This window comes from Nuphar pumila, chromosome 4 (genome assembly GCF_984573655.1).
Source record: "Nuphar pumila chromosome 4, dmNupPumi1.hap1.1, whole genome shotgun sequence".
In the NCBI taxonomy this organism is placed as follows: Eukaryota; Viridiplantae; Streptophyta; class Magnoliopsida; order Nymphaeales; family Nymphaeaceae; genus Nuphar; species Nuphar pumila.
Genome location: NC_143252.1, coordinates 35,952,412 through 35,977,611, shown reverse-complemented (window position 1 = coordinate 35,977,611; position 25,200 = coordinate 35,952,412). Strand labels below are relative to the sequence as shown.

The 25,200-nt window shown below is 37.9% G+C and overlaps 2 protein-coding genes across 3 annotated transcripts; one reads left to right on the top strand and one right to left on the bottom strand.

Annotated features, from left to right (window-relative positions):
• Nucleotides 1-401: 401 nt before the first annotated feature.
• Nucleotides 402-19,067, top strand: LOC149839989 (serrate RNA effector molecule-like). 2 transcript variants are annotated; one of them, XM_090002958.1, is made up of 12 exons: nt 402-1,098; nt 3,215-3,324; nt 6,910-6,964; nt 14,987-15,056; nt 15,176-15,250; nt 15,325-15,372; nt 15,948-16,016; nt 16,105-16,911; nt 17,000-17,048; nt 17,988-18,262; nt 18,360-18,554; nt 18,735-19,067. In XM_090002958.1, exons 1-12 carry the CDS (start codon nt 1,038-1,040, stop codon nt 18,793-18,795), a joined length of 1,875 nt encoding a protein of 624 aa, XP_089859084.1. In that variant the 5' UTR covers nt 402-1,037; the 3' UTR covers nt 18,796-19,067. The 2 variants fall into 2 exon arrangements, with proteins under 2 accessions (XP_089859084.1, XP_089859083.1); XM_090002957.1 differs by having other exon boundaries at nt 14,982-15,056.
• Nucleotides 19,068-20,624: 1,557 nt separating this feature from the next.
• Nucleotides 20,625-23,376, bottom strand: LOC149839988 (large ribosomal subunit protein uL4c-like). The gene is made up of 2 exons (XM_090002948.1): nt 22,515-23,376; nt 20,625-20,834 (listed from the first exon to the last, which is right to left on the bottom strand). Exons 1-2 carry the CDS (start codon nt 23,362-23,364, stop codon nt 20,797-20,799), a joined length of 888 nt encoding a protein of 295 aa, XP_089859074.1. The 5' UTR covers nt 23,365-23,376; the 3' UTR covers nt 20,625-20,796.
• Nucleotides 23,377-25,200: the final 1,824 nt, after the last annotated feature.

Sequence of the window (25,200 nt, the reverse complement as noted above, 5' to 3'; positions counted from 1 at the left end):
TGTATTAATCGACTCTCGACCGATCTTCTTATTTGTCATCATACCCGGACCCTATAGGGTTTGGTATGGGTTGGGTCCGGGTAAGCCTGGCCCGTTGACACCCCTAGATGCAACCACTTATCGATATGAACATGAACCGGAGAAGGTGGGATCTTCTATTATAGGTGACAATGCCATTCCTCAGCTTATCCTGTTTATCTGGGTAACTAGGTGCACCCAAACGCCTCATTCCTTGTGGAGATGAGTTTCGTACCGGTACGTGGTACTCGTAGGCCTGATACGTGATTCGCTAGGAGTGGTACCGTGTACCAATGCAAGTATGGTCCGGATTCATATTAGGCGGGCCTCCGATCCATGAAGCGAAAGGTCATTTATGTCAATATCGTTGGTCTCAACTCGTCGGGTGGAGTCACTCCCTCTCTTCCGCTCAGCCGGCGCTTCAGCATCCCAGAAGAAGAAGAAGAAGAAGAAGAAGAAGAAGAAGAAGCGGGGTGGTTCACAGAAACCCTAGCAAAGAAGGTATTTCTTCATCCTCTCTATTGAAAGAGGGGACTTGAAGCGTTCGTTCTTAGGGATTAATGATTTAATCCCCGCCCTCAATATCTTCATCCCGATCTCCGATTCTGGTCTTCTCTGGGGATTTTGTTCTGTCGTTAGGGTTCTAATATCCCATACAGTCTCTTCGATGGCGGAGGTGATAGATGTGCCACCGGAAACCCTAGATCGGAGGCGGGAGCGGCAGCCGGAGCGGCAGCCGGAGCGGAAGGAGAAGGCAGCGGAAGAGCCACCTCCATCGAGGAAGAGGGATAGGGACTCCAGGGAGAGGAGGGACGAGCGAGACGACAAGTTCCCTAATCGGAGAGGCGATTACTACGAGCGAAACCGGTCGCCCTCGGCCGCCGCAGCTGGCTCGTCCAGGGACCGGGACAAGGAATACAGGCGACGGAGCAGCCCCAGCCCTCCGTCGTACGTCTCGCGGGATCGTCGGCCCTCGCCTTCTAGACATTCTCCTCCTCCGTTCAAACGGACTCGGAGGGATGACTGGTACGATCATCGCCGCGGTAGCCCTAGGGGAGGTTTTGGTGCCGATGACCGGAGGTAAGATTTTTCTTGAATTCGTTAGTTTGATTTAAGTATTCCACCTAGCTGCTTGTTAGCCAATGCTCCAATAGCTCAATTTCAACGATGCATGTGTTAAATCTCTATCCTTTCTCTTGCTTTTTGTGTTACAGCGTAAGTTTTAGTTTATTAATGTTTTTTTCTACTGATTTGATTGATGCGAAGTTATCTGAGAGATTTGTTTTATATGCATATATTATATAAAACTGATAAGGGTTGCTTTCTTTTCAGTATTAGAAACGCATAGGGGCCAAAATTAGCGAACATAAGGGGGGTAAACTATCGAACAAATTTAGTTTTTGGCACATTTGGAGGACATGATTTTTTTTTTTGGAGAGAAAAATAAAGAAAAATGGGTGGCATGATTTGGTGGACAGAACAACAGTTGGATTCAATGGGGCAGAATCAAAGCATTTAATTGAACTCTGTGATGACTTATACTTGCAGTTTAATTTTTTGTCATACATATAAGCTCTTTTTATCGGGCTACATCTTCCTTAGCTGAAGAATAGGTGAAGATTCAGCATCATGCTGCTCTGTAAATTTGGAGTTTTGTTTTGCTAGATGTTTAAACATCCATGTTAGCATCCGCAGTCCATCTCTGTTTCTCACTCGAGCTTTGCCTCTCACTCTTCAGTGACTACATTGAAGCATCAAACTGAACTTGTTTTACTATGTTTGAATGGAATGATTTTACGGATCAAGTGGAACGGTACTTTTTCTTTTGGTCGAATGGCAAAGAATTGCAGAAGATATTGAACAAACAAGACATGAAACAACCTTGAAAATGGAACTTTTGAAGGTTATAAGTGCCACCATTAGGTTTTCCTTTTTCTGAATTGTTTGTGTTGCACAGACTGATGTCAGGTTAAAATATAAACTCTTTTAGAAAATGGAAATGCATGGTTCAGGAACCTAAGGAAGTACTAGAAACAGAGTAGCCCTTGCATAGGGCCTGCGTGACCTGGTTAGGCGCTTAGCATGCCTAAGTGATCCATCAGACAAAAACTAGAAGACAGATGTATAGATACATATGCAGGTGATATATGTCATGATTTGTAGAAAAGTGGATAGCTATAGACCTGGAATGGTTGAGCATTTTGTTAACGAATTTCTGCTGCCATATGCCGATCCTATACCTTATGTTAGTTTCATATAGGCATTGGTGGTCATTCGGATGGTTTTTTCTATTAGTGTGGATCTGGTTACTTGGAATAACAGAAAAAGGAGATGTTGGTGCCAAATCTAGTGCAGAGTCCTAGTTCAGAGCCATGGCTCATACAACATGAGAACTATTATGATTGAAGATGCTATCTGTTGACATAGAGTTGGACATGAGGCACCTATGATGAAGTTGGAATGATCAGGGACTGATACATATCAACTTAATCACATTCCATGAGTGCAACTCGAATACCAACATCCACCTTAATAAAGTTTACCAACATTCCAAAGTGATTGTCAAATGCTGATGCCTAGGGCTATAACAGTGATTGTAGATGTTGGCTTGGTTTTAGGATTGCTTGTTCATGACAAATGTCATTATAGCTTTATTCTTCAAGAGTCTATGGGAAAGAATCTGGGCTACCTTTTATTTATTTATTAGTATTGGCAATAGTTTTCACATGCCATTTTGGACTTGGTGTTGGATGCAATAGAGAAGCTATGGAGTACGTCAGATGCTCAATGCTGTGAAAATTACTGTAAATAGATGTGCTTTTGTTTGGTCTCATGGGTCTTAGTGTAGCGCTTTAAAGCAGTAGCTCAACTCAGCCGTGCCTCTTGTATCAACTCAAATGACATCCTTATCTGCAATAGTGACTGCTTTTTAAGGATATCTGATTAACGTTGCACTAAAATTCTTTTGTGGTTAGATCAACTTGTCTAGTATCTTCATGGGTGCTAAGCACTGTTGGACCTTTTTCTTTTCCCCCTCTAGATTTTTGGATAAGCTTCTGTCCTCTGCTTTCATAAATGGTGGATTCTGATGAAGATGTAATGGATGCCATAATGTTTTGCTTAGTATCAAAGATGCGTGCCTGTATATTTTCAGTTCCTTTTCAACAAAATTTACTTATCTTCAGTTTCATTTCAGGTTTGGTTATGATTATATGGGAGGATATGATAGAAGTCAAATGGGAGGAAGACCTGGTTACCATGATGAAAGGGGCCGACATGGAAATCGCTCATATGGCGGTTATCAAGGTTGTTGCTGTTTCAATTGAAAAGTTCAACCTCAAAAATATAGTAGTTAGTTAGACTGATCACCATATTTGAACTTCGCAGCTGAAAAAAAGGCAGCATACTTTTAAGCTTTTATTATCTTGAAAGGAACATGTTTGTGTTCTCTAACTTCAGTTCGGTATGTTTAAAAGTTTACATAAAATTGTTTTTGTTCTTTACCTCTGAGTCTGTGCATAGGTTGTCATGCTATGATGATGACAAGATTGTCCATGCAGTTGCTGGTTATCTCTTTTCCATGTTTGAACCATCAGCATGGAAAATTTCTGCCATTTTCTTTATGAGAAATATCTTTCTGGAACCATATTATTTGGTAGAAATTTATCTTTAAAAGGCATGATATTGCTTTCATACAGTTATGGTCTCTTCTATCAGTGTGATGCTATTTTCCTTTTTGATTTAAGGATATGTATGAAGGAGTAGTAACCAATGTCCGCACTTGTGGAGGGGTGACAACCAATTTTCCTATAACGGTTGGGTTACATCAAGGATTTGCTTTAAGCCCTTTCCTATTTGCTATAGTAATGGATGAGCTTACGAGATCAATTCAAGAAAATATGCCGTGGTGTATGTTGTTTGCTGATGATATTGTTTTGATTGATGAGTCTAGAGCTGGGGTTAATGCTAAGTTAGAATTATGGAGACAGACATTGGAAGCAAGAGGTTTTAAGTTGAGTAAGAGTAAGACAGAATACATGGAATGTCAGTTTAGTAAGCAACGAAGTAGTGATGGGAGTGTAGTGAAGCTTGGTAAGCAAGAAATACTGGTGGATGATTGTTTCAAATATTTGGGATCTATCATTCAAAAGTATGGAGAAATTGATGGAGATGTAAATCATAGGATAAAGGTTGGGTGGATGAAATGGAAAAGTGCAACTGGAGTGTTGTGCGATCGTAGAATGCCATTGCAGTTGAAGAGAAAGTTTTATAGGACGACTATTAGGCCCGCTTTACTATATGGTACGGAATGTTGGGCTGCCAAGAGACATCATATTCAAAAAATGAGTGTAGCTGAGATGCGTATGCTGAGATGGATGTGTGGAAATACAATAAAAGATAAGATTCAGAACGAGGAGATACGTAAGAAGGTAGGCGTTGCACCCATTGAAAATAAGATGAGAGAGAATCGTTTACGGTGGTTTGGACATATTCGGCGAAGGCCTAATGATGCTCCAGTTAGAAGGATGGAGAAATGGGAAAATATATTAGTTAAAAGAGGTCGGGGTAGGCCTAGGAAGACATGGATGGAGGTGATAGGAAAGGATATGAATGCTTTGAACATCACTGAGGACATGGCATTGGATAGAAATGATTGGAGGAGAAGGATTCATGTGGAAGACCCAGAATGATTTTCTTTTTTGGTTCATATCGCCGACCCCAAGTTTTGGGATGAAGGCGTAGTTGTTGTTGTTGTTGTTTGTTGTATTTGAGGTCTCACTGAATAGTTGAGATTTGTTTATCCAAGAAGTTAAAGTGGGTCTTTGGTTCCTAAAAGTCATGGAGTTATTATTGCTGGAAGGCTTTAATTTTATAACTCTTCTAATAGATGTGTTATTCTGCTAATTTTAGTGATGATTTAGCAATACTGTATTGTCTCAATCTCAATTTTATTATATCGGCTCTCTTCTCTAAATATGTTTGCTATGGCTTGAAGATTCTCAACTACCTTTGTGTTTGTACTGTCTTATCTAACTATGTGTGCTATGGCTTGGACATTCTTAAATTTGTTTATATTGGTGTGTTATAATAAATGTTTGGTTATGGAAGCTTCTTTTCCATACTTGTGCATTTACAAAGTGGTGTGTCTTAGCCTTGTTATCTTGGCATTAGCTGATGTGCCACCTCTACTGGCTGAAAATCATCATTCTCATGTATCGGCGTCCTTTTTATCATGTGGCATAGAAAACAACATATCTTTATAAATGTTGTTGTTCTTATGTCCACTATTTCAGCAATGCCCCATTTTTTCTTCCCAAGCCAAGGAATGAAGTGATTCTCTACCTAAAGAAAAAGGAAAAAAGAGCTCATTTAACAAGTAAAAATGAGATACAGGCCTGGTTAAAAGTTCAGATAACAAGATGGTGGTGGCAGAGATGTTGGTACAATATGGGATCTTCCCCTCCAGCGGCATCTGAAAAATGTACTAAAATTTCAATAGATTAAGATCAATGTAAAATGCTCTGAAAGGATCAGTGCTGCCTGTTCTACATGTTTCATTGAATATATTCTCCTTTGCCTCTATCGGTGAAGGGATTATAAAGTGTTTTTTCCTATGTAAAATAGGTTATTTCCCCGCCCCCTGTACCAGAGTCATAGCTATGTGGTACCTGTACTGGTGCTGGATATTGTTAGGCACGGGTCAAATGGGTGTCAAACTGAACTTGATGCATTTTATCCATCTTATGTTTCAATCAACATGCTATTTATTAATTTACTTTAAACTTCTGGCATAATTTGGACTTCTTGTTTGTAAAGAACAGCGTATAACTTCATATCTAGAGCATTTTGTAAAGTGTATTCTACATTTTTGCATGTTTTTGTGTATGTGTGTGTATATATAAACACACACACACCCATCCTTTTGGAAATTTCCTTATGTACTCTTTGTACCTGTCTCTTACCCACACCTGTACCTATGTGAGATAGACTGTTTTTTTGTGTCTAGTGCTAGCCCAGGTCATTTACCAGTCTTTTGTTTGTTCATGCGAGAATTCCCTTTGCTTGAGCATATGGACAGGACAATGGATCTTATCCTCAGAATGCTTAATGTTCACAATCCTAGAGCACCTGCAAGTTGCATTCACCTACCCATGCTAAATCCTCATGCAACATTCACCTTTTTCCTGCAAGCTTTCTGGCATACATCAATACTATCTGAATCCTTTAGGCCACTGCAGAGAATGGGTACCAAAACTTTCATAATATCCTGAACGTTATGCTGCCTCTGACCCATATGGGGAAAATTAAGCTTTGCTTTATCTGCAAAAACACCTTGTGTTACACTCTACCTGTAACTGCAAGTTAGCTTTGATTGTGCATGCCAAATCTTTGTCCAATTTTTACCTATTTCCTGTTGACGGCCTTGTAAGTAGGATGACTTCATCTGTCTGATCTAGGTTAATATTATCTGAATCCTCCAGCAGCCATGTTAGAGAGAATAGATGTTGAAAACTATCATAATATTGTGTCAACGTTGCATCTGACACTTCACCAAGCTTAAACAGTTTCCCATGTGTAGCAAATGTCTGTACATGTAGTGGTTTATCTGCTGTTCATAGGTCAACTTTTTCCATTCATTGATTGTTTCATCTTTTTTCCTAATGATATGGATGACTCTAGTGCGGAACCATTTAACATAGTTTTGTGGTTGAACAATCTCTTCAAAGGCTGGAGATATATAACAATTATTCAGTGGATCTATATGGTCATTATTTATTCACATATGTAAATTGTGAATCCATATGGTTCTCTCTGAAATGTTTAATTTTCTCGAAGTATGTTCACATTGTTGTTGAAACCATTTGCTTATTTAAATCATCGCTTATGCAGATTGGTCTAATTCACATTTTGGTGATGGCCCAAACACAATTGGTGGAACACAAAGGTTTGAGTTCTCATATTCCCAAATGAAATGGATATCCATGTAGCTTCTCCAGCATGCATCAATATAAATTTTTTGCATCATCATGTTGATGTTATCAATATAGTTTGTCAAATATGCTTAGAATTTATGCAGCTTGTCATAATTGGTTTCTTGCCTTAAAAACACAGAATCTTTACTGAAATTTGGCCACTTCTTTAATTCCTGTCTTTCACGTGTCCAAGAAGGCAAGAACTATACAGGTCTTACAAAGTAAGTGGACCTGACCCATTGAATCATGACTATATCAGCTATTCTGATACCAAGACTAATAGTATGATTCAATATAAATGAAATTGTGGAAAGGGACACCTAAATATTCTCACATTACTATATTATCTTTCCCAAATGTCAGGCCACTCTCTCAATTGTAACTCAAAAGGGCAAACTACCAGCTCCCTTCCTCCATCCCCACTACATAAAAACAGAACAGTCTTGTAAGTTAAGCCAAACTACTTTTGCAGCCCTTATCTCCCTCATTATATTTTATATCTTTCCATAGATGCCCTAAATATTTGAATAGGAGAATAAGTAAATACTACAATATGCTTATTTATGGAGAAAATATGTTACAATCTTAAATATTGCTATATTCTGGCATAAAATCATCTATTATTCCCTAAATACATTGGAAAGATGATCTTGTGATGCAATTCCGTATGTACTGGTATGTATTTTAAGAAAACATGACATTCTTTTGAATCAATTTTCATCATTAGTACTTTAGTAAAGACATCTCTGGCTTCAAGCATTAGGTTGCTGATGTGTAGAATGCGGAAAAATAAGGTTCTGATGCAACTAACATACCAATCTTCATGGGAGTTGTATGCTAGCCTTAACCTGTTTACGAGCACCAGTTCAAAAGTAGAGTGAGTTTTAAGAGCAAAAGCAGTTTTTTAAGAGCAAAAGCAGTTTTTTTTCGTTTAAACTTTAAGTCTGCTTAGGTTGATGCATATCTTTTCATAAACATCTAGTGACCTAAAGTTCATGTAGTTATAATCAGAATTTCCATGCTGGCATTGTTATCTGCTGCTGGCTTGGCTGATTTTCACTTATGATAGTTCCTTTGGCTAATGAAATTGGGGTACAACTGCCTCTACCTTCATTGCCCATCTTTTATGCTTAACACGTAAGCTTGCTCTTGGCATACCATACGCACCCTAATGATTTGTTTGGAACTTTGGACACGAATTATAAAAAAGGCATGAGAAAATTTTCAACCAAAATTTCTTGTGCTTCAGAACTTGTTTGTTTTGGGGTAGAAATTGACGTTCATATATTCTCTTTTTGGGTTCATATTGAAGCCTTCCTGTTGTTTTATTCAGTTTGATTAGGTTATTTATGCTATGTGAGATTAGCTTGCTCTAGTACCTTTCTTTCCATGTATTGATGGGACCCTCCATCATCACCCCAATTGGCTATGTGCAAAGGGAAAAAAATCATAGTGAATGTTTCTAATTATAGGTTATATGCGGTTGACAGAGTATACATCTTAAAGGGAGTCTATCCCTTTGGTTACACTACAAGACAAATTTTTTTCACCACTAACCTCTTGAAAAAGTACAAAAGTGCCCCTATAAATGATTCTATATACACTTGACCATGGGTAGTACGCATAATAGTAATACATATTATACAATCCATATTACACTCTTCAACACTCCCCCTCAAACCTGAGATGATGCTAGAGGAATCATCCCAAGTTTGTTGAGAAATGTTTGAAAGCAGATAGTGTTAAGATGAATGTGTTAAAATATATATATTATATTACTGTTTTGTAATATGTCTTGCCCACTAGGGGCAATTTTGTCTTTTTCTGTAATTATGTTGTCTCTTTTTCTGCTTTTTTACTTTTTCTATTTAGTAATCTTTGTAAGGGCTTTGATGTAATTATCCCGCATATAGACGTTGGGATTGCTCCCAATAGTCATAATTATGACCGTTGGGCGCCTCCCAACATCCACATGGAGGCTCCCTAAGGCCTATCCTATGTATAAATCAGGGGTTCAGCCCCTTGTTGTTTGTATGCTCTTTAGAGCTATTCATTAATAAAAGATTTATATATTTTACATTGTTCTTGTCTCTTTTGAGATTTATTGAATCTCTTGTATGTGATGTGCCTTAGTGCACTTGTTCTTTGTGTGGTGATTATGTGATTTTTATTTTTTTTCAAATCGGTTATGTGATATCAATGTTGTGAAAAGCGTTGAGGTGCTCCACCAAAAACTAAGGCGAGGCGTAAAGTGGAAGCCTCAATTTTTTTTAAAAAACTTTAAAAAAACTATAAAAAAATCTAAAAATACAAATAAATAAAAAAATGCTTTATTAATGAAGCAACAACCAATAAGAAAAAAAATCTCAAATAAATATTAAAAAATATGAAATTAACATGTAAAAGTAACTGAGAAACTAATTATATAACTGAGAAATTGATTTTATAACTTAGAAACAAATTATATAGTTATCAAAAAACACAGTATAACAGGATTAAAAAATTGATTAAAAAAACCATAAAAAAGTAACTAAGAAACTGATTATATAACTGAGAAACTAATTATATAATTGAGAAACTAATTATATAATTAAAAAACTAATTATATGATGCATCATTTCTCTTGGCTTTGTTATTCTAAAATCATAGGTGTTTGTTGGGGTGAGTTGTGTGCACCTCGTTTTATGTTAGTTTAGATTGTTTCTTCACGACCATTTGAGTTAATACATTTGGATATATGGGGACCCACAACTATTACATCAAAAGGAGGTTTTATATATTATGTAATCTTCGTAGATGATTTTACAAGACATACTTGATTTATTTTCTTAAACATAAATTCGAAGTTTTCTCATATTTTCAAATATTTCATAGTATGGTCAAAAACCAATTTAAAAATGATATCTCAATTTTTCGCACTCATTCAAGGGGAGAGTTTTTATCAAAAGAATTTAAAGATTATTTGAACCTACAAGGTATTATACATCAAAGATCATGTCTCTATACTCCTCAACAAATTTGTTTAGCCGAAAGAAAGCATAGACATATTATATAAACAACAAACACTTTACTTATTACACAACAAGTACCAAAAACTTTTTGGGGTGAAACCACTTTAACAACAGTAGTTTATCTCATTAATAGAGTGCCATCTTCTTCACTAAACAACATCTCTCTTGTGGAAAAACGTTTTAAACAAAATCCTGATTACTCTAGGTTAGGGTTTTTTTGGTGTAAATGTTTTATTTTTCCAGATAAAAATGATAAGTTCTCTCTTCGTGCAATTCTACCTTTGACCTTAAATTTGAAAATTTATATGTACCAAGAAATGTGTCTTTTCTAGAAAAAAAAGTTTTTTAGTGAAAAAACTACGAAAATAGATGAGTACTCCTTTTTGTTGGACTTAGTCTCGAAGATTGATGAAGGTGTTATTGATGAAAGTCAAGACGAGCAAAATGATCCGATAAGTACAGAACCATTTAGTAATGATCAAAGTTGTATTCAATATTCCAAGCGGGGAAGTTTAGAGAAATCATGTGCTTTAGAAAAATATACTAAAGAACATGAACGGATATCAACTAGAAAGTCATCTAGAGTGTCAAAAGTTCTCAAAAAATTTGTGTCATATGAGTCTTTTACACCAAAATATCAAGCCTACATTGACTTGGTTCACTCCTACAAAGAGCCCTCCAACTATGTTGAAGCAAAAGATCAGTGTGAATGGGCCAAAGCTATGACATCAGAACTAAAAGCCTTAGAAAAAACAAATACCTGGACTATTCAAAATATTCTACCAGGCAAAAAGCCTATAGGGTGTCGATGAGTATACAAAGTTAAAACCAAGAGTGATGGCACTCTTGAACGGTTTAAAGCTCGATTAGTTGCCAAAGGCTATTCCCGAGAATATGGAATAGACTATGAATAGACTTTTGCCCTAATTGCTAGAATAACTACAGTAAGGATCCTAACAACCCTTGCTTTAGTAAAGAAATGACATATATACCAAATGGATGTCAAAAATGCATTTCTAAATGGAAGCTTAGCCGAAGAAGTATACATGGACCCACCACCTGACATTAACATTCCTGAAGGAAAACCCTTCGCTTAAATAAGGCTTGGTACCGTAAGTTTAATCAAGCTCCAAAGGCTTGGTATCATAAGTTTAATCAAGTTATGTTTGATTTTGGTTTTCAATCTTGTCTTACTGACACGATTTTGTTTGTTGAAAATTCTGATGCAGGTATCATCATTCTTTTCCTCTATGTAGACAACATGATCATCACTGGAAGTGATAAACAGAGAGTTGACAATATTAAAATGTTCAAAACACACTTTGAAATGAGTGATTTGGGTTTTCTAAAATTCTTTCTTGGAATAGAAGTTGCTTATTCTCGTAGAGGCTATTTACTAAATCAATCTAAATTTGCTCTAGATACTATTGAGAGGTCTGATATCTCAGGTGAACGACAGGTTGACACTTCCGAAGTTGTAAATATCAAAATGAAGATTGATGATGAAGAACCACTTGAAAATCCAGCACCTTACAGACTTGTCGGGGCACTGTCTTATCTTTCCATTACAAGACCTGTCATTGCGCATGTCGTTCACACAACAAGCCAATTTCAGCATGCTCCTACCACTTTCTACATGAGAGTTGTTTTACGCACTATTAAATATATCAAAACTTCTATTTTTCGAGGACTTTTCTTATCTGCTTATGTAATCTCATAGTTTTTAGTTTACTTTTATAGTTTAGTTAGGATTAGGTTAGTTTCTTAGTTTAGTTAGGTTTCTTTTAGTTTCTTTTTTGGACACCTTTTGGACTTTATACCTTTTTGACTAAAGTCAAAAAGCATAAAGGAGAGAGTTGTTGGACCCCCAATGACTCTATTTAAAGCCGTTGGGAGCCTAACGACTCCCTTATTCCTCTTCTCCCATGTATTATAAATATGGGGTGTTACCCCTTTGCCTTTTATGCTTCTGTAGGGTGTGTTACCCATTCAATAAATATATTTTTTCTTCTCTCTTTTGTATACCCTTTTTTGGGTATTGTTGTGTGAACCCTTGTGGTTCTTGTGTGTGATCATTTTCGGTAATTTGGTTGAAGCTATTTGAAGCTTCGTTTGGTGAGGATTCAAGAACTCATTTTCCTATAGATGTTAGTCTACAATATTCAAGACGTAGAGAGTCAAATCTTCCATGTGCATTAGAAAGATATTCTGAAGTGCCAACCAGAAGGTCATCCAAAATATCTAGACCTCTAGAAAAATTTGTGTCATACGAATCTTTGTCACCCACATTCAAGGCAGTTATTGCATTAATTCAATCATACGAAGAACCGTCATCCTATTCTCAAGCCCAAGATTATATAGAATGAGTAGAAGCCATGAAGGCATAATTGGACTCCTTAGAAAAGGCTAACACTTGGACTATTCAAGATATTCCTTTAGGTAATAAACCTATAGGTTGTCGATGAGTTTACAAAGTCAAAACCAAGAATAATGGAACTCTTGAAAGATATAAAGCCCGATTAGTGGCCAAAGGGTATGACCAGGAATATGGTATTGATTATAAAAAAACTTTTGCCTCAGTTGCTCGTATGACTATAGTCAGAACATTGATAGCCTTAGCCTCCTTTAGAAAATGACTCATATTTCAGATGGATGTCAAAAATGCTTTTCTCAATGAAAATCTAGATGAAGAAGTATACATGAAAGCCCCACCTGATATTAGTATTCCTAAGGGTAAAGCTCTTTGTTTAGAAAAAACTCTTTATGGTCTTAAACAAGCACCAAAAGCTTAGTATGATAGGTTTAGTCATGTGATGCTTGATATTGGTTTTTAATCTTGTTTGACTAACACTGCTTTGTTTATTAAGAATTCTGATGCAGGAATTATTGTGTTCCTTCTCTATGTAGATGACATGATCATCATCGGATGCGACAAATAGGGAGTTGAAAACATCAAAAAACTTCTTAAAACTCATTTTGAAATGACTGATTTAGGTTTATTAAGATATTTCTTAGGAATTGAAGTTGTTTATTCCCCTCGTGCTAAGTCACGCGGACTCGGCTAGGGAGGCACCGCACCCGAGTCGACACGTCCTAACACAGGTGCGGACACGGCCCAGACTCAGTCAACGAATTGAGGCCGAGTCCATCCTTATTTTGGACTCGGTCAACGTTGACCGAGTCCAAAAATGTCCATTTTTAGGGCAAAAAACAAAAAAAGATCTTTTTATATATTTTCAATATATATATATAGCATGAGTCTCAAACATAAGCCCTAGAAAAACACTCATGCTGGTGCCAAACTTTAGAGGACAATATCCACATATATGCATACATTGGATATATATATATATATAGCCGTGTCCTCGTATCCAAAATTTTTTAAATTACGCCGCACCTGTGTCGCACCCGCACCCATGTGACACAGCCCTCGTGGGTATTTGATAACTCAATCTAAATTTGCCTTTGATATTGTTTTTAGGTCTAGAATTACAGATAATAAGAAAATGGACACTCCCGAAGTTGTCAACGTTAAAATAAGAATTGATGATGGATAACTTCTTGATAATCTCACTCCTTACAGACAACTTATCAGAGCACTTTTCTATCTTTTCATTACTAGGCTAGATATAGCACACGTTGTTCACATAGCTAGCCAGTTTCAACATGCTCTGACCTCTATTCACATGGGAGTAGTTTTGCGTATTATTAGATACATAAAGTCCTTTCTTTCACGGGGTCTCTTCTTGTTTGCCTCATCGTCATTAGATTTAATTGCCTATACTGATGTTGACTAGGGAAGTGATCCCAATAATAAACACTCAACTACTAGTTTTTGTGTTTTCTTAGCCGAATCCCTAATTTTGTGAAGATGCAAAAAGCAACATAAGGTTTCTCTCTCCTTCATCGAAGCTAAATATAAAGCCATGACAACCACGACAATGAAAGTTGTTTGGCTCAGACAACTGTTAGATGACATGGGAGCTAAAGCAACACACACTTAAAGAATGTGCTGTGACAACAAGAATGCGATTTATATTGTCAGCAAATAGATATTTCATGAATCCACCAAACATATTGAGATGAATTGTCACTATATCAGAGAGGGATATCTACACGAGACCATTGATTTGCTATATGTTACATCCAAATATCAATTAGCAGACTTCTTCACCAAATCTTTTGCTGCTCCCAGATTTCACTCTCATAAACAAGCTTTCGCTCATTGTACTGTAAGTTTGAGGGGGAGATAAAATCTAAAATGTAACATATAATATATATATATATAAATAATATAATATTATATATATATATTTTGTATTTTTTTTATCTAGTTTGTTTAGAACTAGATACCATATCCTAGTCAAGTCCCAACTAGGACTTGACTAAGGATATCCAATGGCTATATTTAGAGCCGTTGGTCCAACGACTCTTAAGGAGAGTTTCATCACTCTCCCACTTGTATAAATAGAGGTGTTCCCCCTCCATTGTGTTCATTGCTTTTTAAGCATATCTTGTGAGAAATAAAGATTTATTATTTTTATTGTGTTATTCCATTTATACCCTTTTATGGGTTGTCTTTGAGGTGTCTCTAATAGACACTCTTTGAGAGATTCACGTGTTTTTGTGGAATATCACCATTTAATTACAGAGGAAGGTGAGTGAGAAACACAAGAAAATCTTCATTCCGTAATGAAAATGATGGGTATACATCATAAAGGGAGTCAATCCCTTTGGTTACACTACAAGACAAACTCTGTTGACCACTAACCTCTTGAAAAAGTACAAAAGTATGAAGTACCCCTATAAATAATTCTATATACACTTGACCATGGGTATTACTAATAATATAGTAAATACATATTATACAAACCATATTACCCTCTTCAACAGTTTCTTGATAGAATAGGTTATTTTATGAATCGGGAACTACAAATATGTTTCTTAGATGTGGTTATAAATTCAATGCTGTTTCCAGGGAAGGTTTGATGACGTACAAACAGTTCATTCAAGAGCTTGAAGATGATATACTCCCTGCTGAAGCAGAAAGGAGGTATTGACTTGAGTTGTTTATATCTTTCAACTATAGAATGCTGCACTTACACACATTAAACTTTTTGTTCTTATTCTTTCTTTGGAGTTTAATTTAAGCACTTTTTTGTAATCAACTAGGTATGAGGAATACAGGTCAGAGTATATCTCAACTCAAAAGCGTTCATTTTTTGATGCTCACAAGGATGAAGAATGGTACTTACTCATGCCTTGCAGTTACATTTTTTTAGCTGTTTGCAATCCACATTCTTATGTGCGCAAAAATGTAGGCTGAGGGACAAATATCATCCAACAAATCTACTGACCGTCATTGAAAGGTCAGCTGTTCCTTTTATATTTCCAAGTTCCTTGTTTTGTCTTTTAGACCATATTTTCCTTCTCTTCATTTATCTCAGGATTTCAACGTGATAGTCTTAACTTAATATTTGATGAAATGGTGAACAAGTTGAACAGCCTTACAGAAAATTGTTTCTGGGGATCATGTGTGATGCTACTGATCAGTTTTCTGCAAATCTTTAATTACTGTCTTATTTTTTATGGTATATAAAGGAGAAATTTGATGTAATTGCTGAATAAAGCATCACTTTTAATGCATGTCTGTCTCGTGCTCGATGATTATAAGAGAGTATAAATTGGTGCAGTTTATGGTTTCAGTTGGTGCATGTTAAGTTGAAGGAGAAAACCAAGTGCTTGCCAATCCATGGAAGAAAATATGATAAGCTTATCTGCTATATCCTATTATGCATGCCTGGTTGGCTAGCCTAGATGTTTTAATGGAACCATATTGAGCAAAAGTTCAGTATAGCATAGATTTCCCAATGACAAAAATGGGTCAATCTTTTCTCGGTATCACAATCTGGTTCTCAGAAGTGTTTCATCTTTATGTCATCAGGAAAAACGAAAATGCAAGGGCTACTGCAAAGGAGTTTTTGTTGGAGCTGCAGAGCGGAACGGTGGATCTGTAAGATATCTATTTTGTTTCTGGTCTTTTTCAAGTTTCAAGATAAATTATTGCATTCCTGACCTTTTGGCCGTTCTTACGGAATCAGTGGTCCAGGAGTCACTGCTTTATCAAGTAAATCTGAACCAGGTAGCGGGCCAAATTCAGAGGATGAAGCAGATGCCACTGGCAAAAGAAGGCGCCATGGGAGAGGTCCTGCCAAAGAAAATGAGCTTCTTTCAGCTGCCCCAAAGGCTCACCCAGTTAGTGCTGAGCCGAGAAGAATTCATGCTGATGTTGAACAAGCACAGGCACTTGTACGAAAGCTTGATGCTGAAAAAGGCATTGTAGATAATGTCCTTAGTAGTGTGGATCAAGACAAGCTGGAGGTTGAAAAATCTCATGGTGGATCCATGGGTCCTATTGTTATTATACGCGGTCTATCAACAGTCAAGGGATTAGAAGGTGTTGAACTATTGGATACTCTTCTTACATATCTGTGGAGAATCCATGGTTTAGATTACTATGGTATGACTGAAACTAGTGAACCCAAGGGTCTGCGGCATGTAAGGGCTGAGGGTAAGAGCTATAATGAATTGAATCCACCATCAGGGATAGAGTGGGAAAAGAAGCTTGACACCTTCTGGCAAGGAAGACTACAAAGTCAAGATCCACTTGAAATAATGACAGCGAAGGATAAAATTGACGCTGCTGCTATTGAAGCCTTGGATCCTTCTGTCAGAAAAATAAGAGATGAGAAGTATGGGTGGAAATATGGATGCGGAGCCAAGGGCTGCAGCAAACTCTTCCATGCTGCAGAATTTGTGCATAAACATCTAAAGTTGAAGCACCCTGACCTTGTAATGGAACTGACTTCTAAAGTGCGGGAGGATCTCTATTTTCAGAACTACATGAAGTAATTCTCTGTCCCTCGTTTGGTTTATCTGTAAAGATCTATTGCCAAGTTCTAGAATGTTGATGGTTGATCGTGTTTGGCATTTCAGTGATCCAGATGCACCTGGTTGTACACCTGTTCCTCAACAACCTGGACCGGTAGGAGCCATATGATGGATATGATCTTATGATACACAGTCTGACTTGCTTTTTGACACATTTTTAATGCACACATTGGAAATTGACAATTTATGCATTTATGTTTTGATCAAAGCAATCAAGAGTGATTCTCTGTTTGCCTCTGAAAGGGAGTGGTTTTCAGCTTTTGCATTTATGCACTTACCCGATGACTTTGGTGGCCTTGTGTATGTGTTGGAAGGCCTCTAAGCTCATAATTGTCATAGGCGTGCCTTCCAATTCTGGGCAGATTTCCGAGACTTCTCAGCAATCTTTAGTTCGAAATATTAAATTGGTGATAAATACCCCCCTGAATCTTATAGTGGCTTTTTCCTCTTGCCTGAGATGGGAAGTTGAAAGGTAGGAATAAGTGCGATTTATTAAAAATCTTGTGAACATATGAACAGGAGATCATTGTTTTTAAACTTTCAGTTTGTTATCTGGGAAGATGAAAATGGAATTGGTGTCCCCATAATTATTTTAACGCTCATTTTCAAATACTAGTTTTGTGAGAAAACATATGCTGAAAGAATGCTTTTTCACCTTGTATTAATAGCCAATGGCTTTCAAATGTCTTATTATAGTACTTGATTTTTCTAGCTAATTGTTTTCAGCACTGGTATATTGGTTTTCATTTATACATTTTGTGGTACAAAAGGGGACAATCTTTTTTTTTTAAACTATCAAATTCATTCTGGCATATGGAGGATTTGTTTAAGATAAATTCTTTCTTTTTCTGTACTTAGTTCATTCATTGATCTCTGTTTAATCCTATCTGGGACCTTCCCTCATTAACATATATTTCTTCAACTTTGTGCTCCTACTGATGGTCTCAATGGATTGAACTAATGGTGATTGACACACACAAACAGCCACCCTCGCCATCAAATTATAATTTTGTTTGCATCCCTGCTTGTGCAGAAAGACAGATCACAAAGACGTAAGCCTGGTTCAGATGGGGTGGGCCGTCCAAGAGATGATCGTGGTAGTCGGAGGGAACATGACAGGGCTGATAGGGCTAATGGAGGAGAAAGATACAATAGGGACGAAAACTCACCATCCCGTGATTATCCATCCAATGCTGGTGTCCCAGAAGGGGGAAATCCTGATTCTCCAAGGTATGATGCTTATGGTGGTCCTGGGATGCATGGTATGCCGCCGCCTCCGCCTGTCTTGATGCCAGTACCTGGTGCTGGGTATGCTTGCTGTTTCTCCTTGCTATTTTGTTTGCCTGGATGATCCTGTCCAAGGATTGTCTATTTTGTCGATCTTATGTATCAGATGTTTTTGCAGTCCTCTTGGTCCATTTGTTCCTGCCCCACCTGAAGTTGCCATGCGAATGTTGCAAGATCAAGGTGGTCCAGGTCCTTACGAAGGAAATGGTGGTCCCCGAGGCAGGAAAACACGTTCAGGGCCATCAGTTGTTGGTCCGGCTCCCATTATTGCTGTCCCTCCAGCTTTCAGGCAGGATCCTAGACGCCTCAGGAGGTGAGTATGGTTCCTCTTAGATCGACAACTTGTTTGTTTCTTTGTTATATCTAGCTTCTAGCTTATGCCGCAACTTGCCTGTTTTCATTGATTCGTTTCTCAAATTTGGAAGTAGGGTATGATGAAGGAATGCAGTTTGCATATAATTCTCTAACCGTTTTTCTCATCTTGTTGATGCAGTTACCAAGATCTTGATGCCCCAGAAGACGAAGTTACTGTAATCGATTACCGTAGTTTGTAGCTTTTCTCGATGTACCATCATCTTCAGATTAAATTAATCTGTTGTAGGGGTAGCTCATACAACTTCACAAATAACAGTTATCGTGGCACTACAAGAGATCTACCCATGATTGTGGGAGTGTTGGCAGCAGTGGAGCTGCGAATCATTTGAATGGAATCATCTGTTTTGGTCTCTTTGTTTTATCTTCGAGCCTAACCTAATGAACACAAAACAACAGGGGGTATCATGGCTGCTTCCATTACTCTGAATGCAAAGTGCTACTTCAATTGTTAGTGTGTGTGTGTTTTCAGCTTGATTGTGCATATTATTATTGCTTATGTGTTCTGGGTTAACCCGTGATGCTAAATGTGTCCGTGGTTGGTGAGATAAAAAAGACCTTGTTATTCAGGTAGCTCTAGCCTATATAGAGGTGAGCCACGTAAGGCAGGGTGGTCGTGGGGCTCCACTCAGGGTTTTCCTGGCTTCGGTGAGTAAAGAAAAAATAGCTGTAGCCTACAGAGGGAAATGGATAATTTTAGTCTTTCTTTTCAGTATCCAAGCACAGTATCTTTATCCATGGTTCTCAGCTTTGTATTTTGAGTGATTTGATCACAACATTTGACCTTGGTTCAACTAGCTGCCACTGCTACTAAATTTTTTTTCGACAGAGGAAGCTGGGGTTAGGCAGACTCCTACCAGTTCTACAACCATACCATTGGGATTCTAACTTGCAACGTCCCAACACAAGGTGATGTTTGCTAACTGCTCTTGCCAGACAAGCGGAGCACCCGTTGGTAACTACTGCTACTATATATTTTTTTTGAAAGGAAAGTTGGGATTAGGCAGACCCCCACCAGTTATCATTCAACGTACCACTGGGGTTTGAACCTGCAACGTCCCACCACAAGGAGACTGCAGTGACTGCTCCTACCAACCATGTGGAGGCCTAACTCGCACCCCTTTGGGAAATTTTCAAAACTTTGGAAGGAGTTCAAGCCCCTCCTTGGCCCCCCTGGATCCGCCCTTGGCATTATGTCTCTTGCTAGTGCCAAAGCAAGGCAATTCTTGGCATCAAGTCTCTGATTCAGGGCGTTTCCTCGCTTGTGAAAAAACAAACATAAAATTGTACTTTCACCTGTATTATTATGACTTGCTTTTTCTCTTTTATGTACTTGTTTCCTTTGTCACTAAATTCACTTTTTAACAATAAATACTTAATTAATTTTGCTTATCAATGCTTTATCTCCCAAACCATTCTAAACGGCTTCAAAAGACAATTTAGGGCGCTTGCTTGATCTGAACTTATAGATGCATTTTTTTATAGTTTGCTTAGTAAATATCTTTATTATAATAGTCTTTTTTATGTTTAGACGTGTTTTTGGAGAGATTGGAAATCAATGGCTTATATAGCATTAAAACTTGATGAAATAAAAATCAAAGTTTATCATTAAATCGATTCAAACCAAAACATGATTTTTAGTGAATAAGCAAAGATGAACACCTCTAAGCACAAACACATAACTATGTTTTTCAAAAGTGTTTAGCATAGTTCAGGACATACACAGTGCAGGAGCTACTCGTATTATATATAACTGTGAAAAAGAGAACTTGGGTCTGAAACTACAACATTGGTAGAGTAATCAAAATTATATTTTAAAAAACAATATAAAAATCTAACATGGTAGCTATTAGTAATCAGAGTAGCTAGAGTATTGTATCTTAATGGAAACTAATATGAAAATAGATTCATGTAAAAATAAAACTTTATTTCCTCCATCAAAAGATCGCCTTGTTTTGTCAGAAGGCCTGCCCAATTTGCCAAATTAAAGTTATAATAGGGCAGCACAACAAGAAATGAAACACATGTTCTTCATTTAAATACAATTCTTATCTCATACAAAGTACACGAGTTAAAAATCAATGGGCTGTTCCCAACAAGAATTCTCCTTGATGTTTGCAAAATGGATCTCAACTGTGCAGTCTAATGCCCTACCAAAGAACCACCAAAACATGCCAGACCAATTAACTTGATGCCTCAGGACTGCCTTCTCCTTCATCCCCTGCCATGGAGTTGACACAATACCTAAGATGCACCAGCAGGAAACAGAGGAGAGTAACAATTATAAAGCACAAAAATATGGATATTATTAATCCGACAAAAGAAAACATTTACTGAAAGCTGAGTTTTTAATTTTTATGACGAAGGAACCCTCACCGAGAACCAGGTTGCTTAATGAGCCCGCCTCCCTGTGAGATAAAACTCCGGGTTCCTCCCTGCGAGATAAAACTCCGGGTTCGCAGGGAGGCGGGCTCATTAATCAACCCGGTTCTCGGTGAGGGTTCCTTCGTGGGAGAAAAAATCAGTTTTCTGTAAACATTTTCTTTTGTCAGTATCGGTGTGCTATGGGTGGCCGATACCTATCATATCACCAGAAAATTGATATGATACTGACCTGAATTGGCTATTTTTAATAAATGTAAAAAATAGCTTAAAATTAAAATTTTAATATGGTTTTAGCACATGTCACGTTCTGATTGACATGTTAATTATTTTTTGGCCAATTCAAAACAATACACTTGAGTATCGGTATCGGCCGATAGACCTGAATCATTGGCCAAACGATAGCGATCCAATTCCGATACTGACGGCTAAAGCTATGGCAGCCTCCATGCTGCCAGTGAGATTCGATCTTGGGCCTTCAGCTTGATACAGGACCCCGCTGGCCACATGGGTAACCACCGCAATGGTTTTCCAGTTTCAGCATCTTTTCCTTAAGGAGTGGAGAGGAACTGGAGTCTAAGGTTTCTGTCATTGAATTGTTACTTCACATTGTGGGTATCTCAGAACTAGAAAAGAAAATGGTCCAGAGATGGAGTTGACAGTAATGGGCAATTGGAGATTTAGGAGACATAATGATAACTAACCAGATCAACATATTTTTGGAGATGATATAAGGGCTCAAGCACTAAGAATTGACTGTATACAGTGAAATAAGTGAAACATCTGTTTTGGGGGAAATAAAGCAATCAAGCACACTTTCTAGCTCTAGATTGTCATCCCCATGATTAACCACAGGAAGGCATATAGCGTATATTAAAAATAACCGTGAAATCAATGGTAAGTAATAACACAATATGAAGCACATTTCCTGGTTCAAACTTCAAACTAAGTTTTCCTGAGAATTTTCATTCCCAATATTGAACACACCAATCCAATTCCTCAAAATCAACAAAACCCATGATTAACCACAGGAAGGCATATACCGTAAATTAAAAATAACCGTGAAATCAATGGTAAGTAATAACACAATATGAAGCACGTTTCCTGGTTCAAACTAAATTTTCCTGAGAATTTTCATTCCTAGTATTGAATACACCAATCCAATTCCTCAAAATCAACACATCCCATGATTAACCACAGGAAGGCATATAGCGTCAAATAAAAATAACCGTGAAATCAATGGTAAGTAATAACACAATATGAAGCACATTTCCTGGTTCAAACTAAATTTTCCAGAGAATTTTCATTCCCAATATTGAACACACCAATCCGATTCCTCAAAATCAACAAAACCCTTTCTCAGAATGAAACCAAAACTGTGACGCAGAAAGAAATGCCCCAAAATTGAAACACCCAACTTCAAATTCAGGAGAAAAAAAACACCAACAACCAATAAGAAAATCACGTGAACAATACCATCACCAAAGAAAGATATCAAACAAGAGAACAAAACCCTAACCCAATTCTCCTGCTTCATCATCTTCTTCCTCCTCCTTTTCATCTTCTTCTGCATTAGAAGACACCCCATACATCTTATTCAGATACTCGACGGCCGACTTCGTGAAGATCAGTTTCTCCGAATTGAGGATGTCGAACAGGTTCAGAGTCCTAGGAGTGAGCAGCTTCAGCGTGCCGATATTCCGGCTGGACAACCGGACGTCGTCCGACACCTCGGTGCAGAAGAGCAGCGAGCTCTCGGTCGGGTCGACGCCCCAACGCCTCATCGCGGCGACGAATTCCTTCGTCCTCGGCCGCTCGAATTCGTCAGTGAAATCCTCGACGACGATGGTGTTCTCGGCCGCGCTGATGAGGGCGGTGGAGAGCGCCAGCCTCTTCTCCTTCCGATTCATCTTGATGCTCCAGTCCCTCGGCTTCGGCCCGAAGGCGACGCCTCCGCCCGGCCGGAGAGGCGTCCTCTGCGAGCCGCGCCTCGCCTTGCCGGTCTTCTTCTGCTGGAAGGGCTTCTTCCCGCCCCCACGCACCTCCGCCCTCGTTAGGGTCGAGGCGGTGCCCCTCCTCTGGTTCTGCTGGTCCGTTATGAGGCCGCGGTGTACCACCGCCCGGGAGGTCTCCGGAGGCGCCGATTTGAGGTCTAGGGTCGTCTCTCCGACCTTCTCTCCGGCGAATGTGAGTATTGGAAGGGTCGCTAGCTGTGCTTGGACGGGTTTTGGGTGGTGGATGTGCTTTAAGGGTTGGGATTTCAGAGTGGAGGGGTGGAGATTGGGGGAGACGGAAAGTTTTATGGATTGTGAGGGGGAATGGTGGAAGATGGAGGAGGAGAAGAAGCTGATGGAGGTGGTGGACGCCATTGCTAGCCTCCCCGAGAGAGAGAGAGAGAGAGAGAGAGAGAGAGAGAGAGACTACTGATGTACGTTATCCGTTTCTCATGCCGAGTGCTGTCAACGGGTCCAGTTTGTATCGGGTACCCGACCTGACCGAACCCGAATTCCCGGGTACAGGCATAGAAAGTGCCTACCGAATAATCTTCCAGTCGACTCGAACCCGACCCGAGCAATATGCGGGTCGGATTTGGGTCATGATTTTTTCCGGGTACCCGATCAACCCAGCTTTTTTACCGGTATTCGACCCGACCTGAGTATTATATATATATATATATATATATATATATATATATATAAATTTATAAAATTATGCTGGTCTGGTTTTGGGATCCTATTTTTGTGACCCAAAAAAACCTGAACCCGGTTATTAGTTATATGGGTGGGTCCAAGTCAACCCTGACCCAACCCGTTTAACATCGCCCATATTTTACAAAGACAGCGATTTCATCGTGATATTTTCAAAGTCTATAAAATTCAACAAAAAACACGTTTTTCTCCCCTATTAATGTCATAACAATTAGTTTTTTTTGCTGTTAATGTAAACTATTTTTTTATGGTGTGTATATACATTTTATCTGCGTGTGTGTGTATATATATATATTTTAAAGTAGAATTTATGTAATTTATAATATCACGATATTTAAAGTAAAACCCATGCACTTTTGACAATGTTTACCTATTTCAAAATTTATTGATATTTTGTATAGATTGAGCTATCAAACTTAACTAGTTTCTAAGATTTTTTATTGAGAATGAATGAAAAGATTCGGGTTCTTACAAACCCTCATTTGTTTTTATGTTATATTTCCTTTAAAATGCAATCTTTTGAGTTGACTAAAATTTTCATTTTTTTCAGTTTTGTGGATAGGTTTCAGTGCTATTGGTTTGTTTGGGTTGAGTTTTCGGTGGTGTTAAGCTTATAATAAGTGTTGATTTAATGAGTAAGTGCTTTGTATTTAATCTAGTGGGTCCGAAGATGAGAGATAATGTGTTTTATTTGGATCCTTGCAAGGGTTGCCTGAACTTATACTATGGCCTGAATAATCATGAAAAATGACAATCGTGGAATAACATTCGTGGATCAAGGGCAAGAAATATAGTGCGGGTTTACGATTGAGTGGCTTTCCATCTTTACCATGTATTACATTAGAATGGGGGTGCCAGTGAGGGTACAGAATATAAATCACTTTATTTTCATACTTTTAAAGTTCTTTTAGATGGAACCTTATGATTGTGATCTACAAGGTTTGCTTTATAAACCGAAAAATAAAATTTGATGCGTTTTTAGAAATGCCCATAATTTACTAAATTCGCCAAATAAACAATTCGGCAGGTTCTAAAAAAAAATTGGATGCTTTTACCCTTCACAATTGAGAATTTTTAATTTTTAAAGGTCACAACGCTAAAAGTTGATGAACTTGCAAAACCCGTCAACAAAATCGCAATTGATATTGTAATATTCAAAAAATTATTGTAAAAATTTCATACCTTGTGAAATTTTGAAGGAGTATTTGTGAAATTACTAAAAACTTGAGAAAGTCCTATATTGAAAATTTATCAAAGACTATCACAATGGTATTTAGGGGTGTCAACGGGTCGGGTTTGGTTTGGACCCAAGTGGAAGATTGGGCACCAATTTTTGGGTATGTTATTAGGTTCGGACCCGAGTCTAATTGGATCAACCATAAGAGAAACCATATCCAAACCTTATAAGAACTACATGAACTAGACTCAGGTCACACTCGGTAAAACAATATTTTTTATCATTTTTACATTGAAAATTTGAGGATCTTAATTGAAACT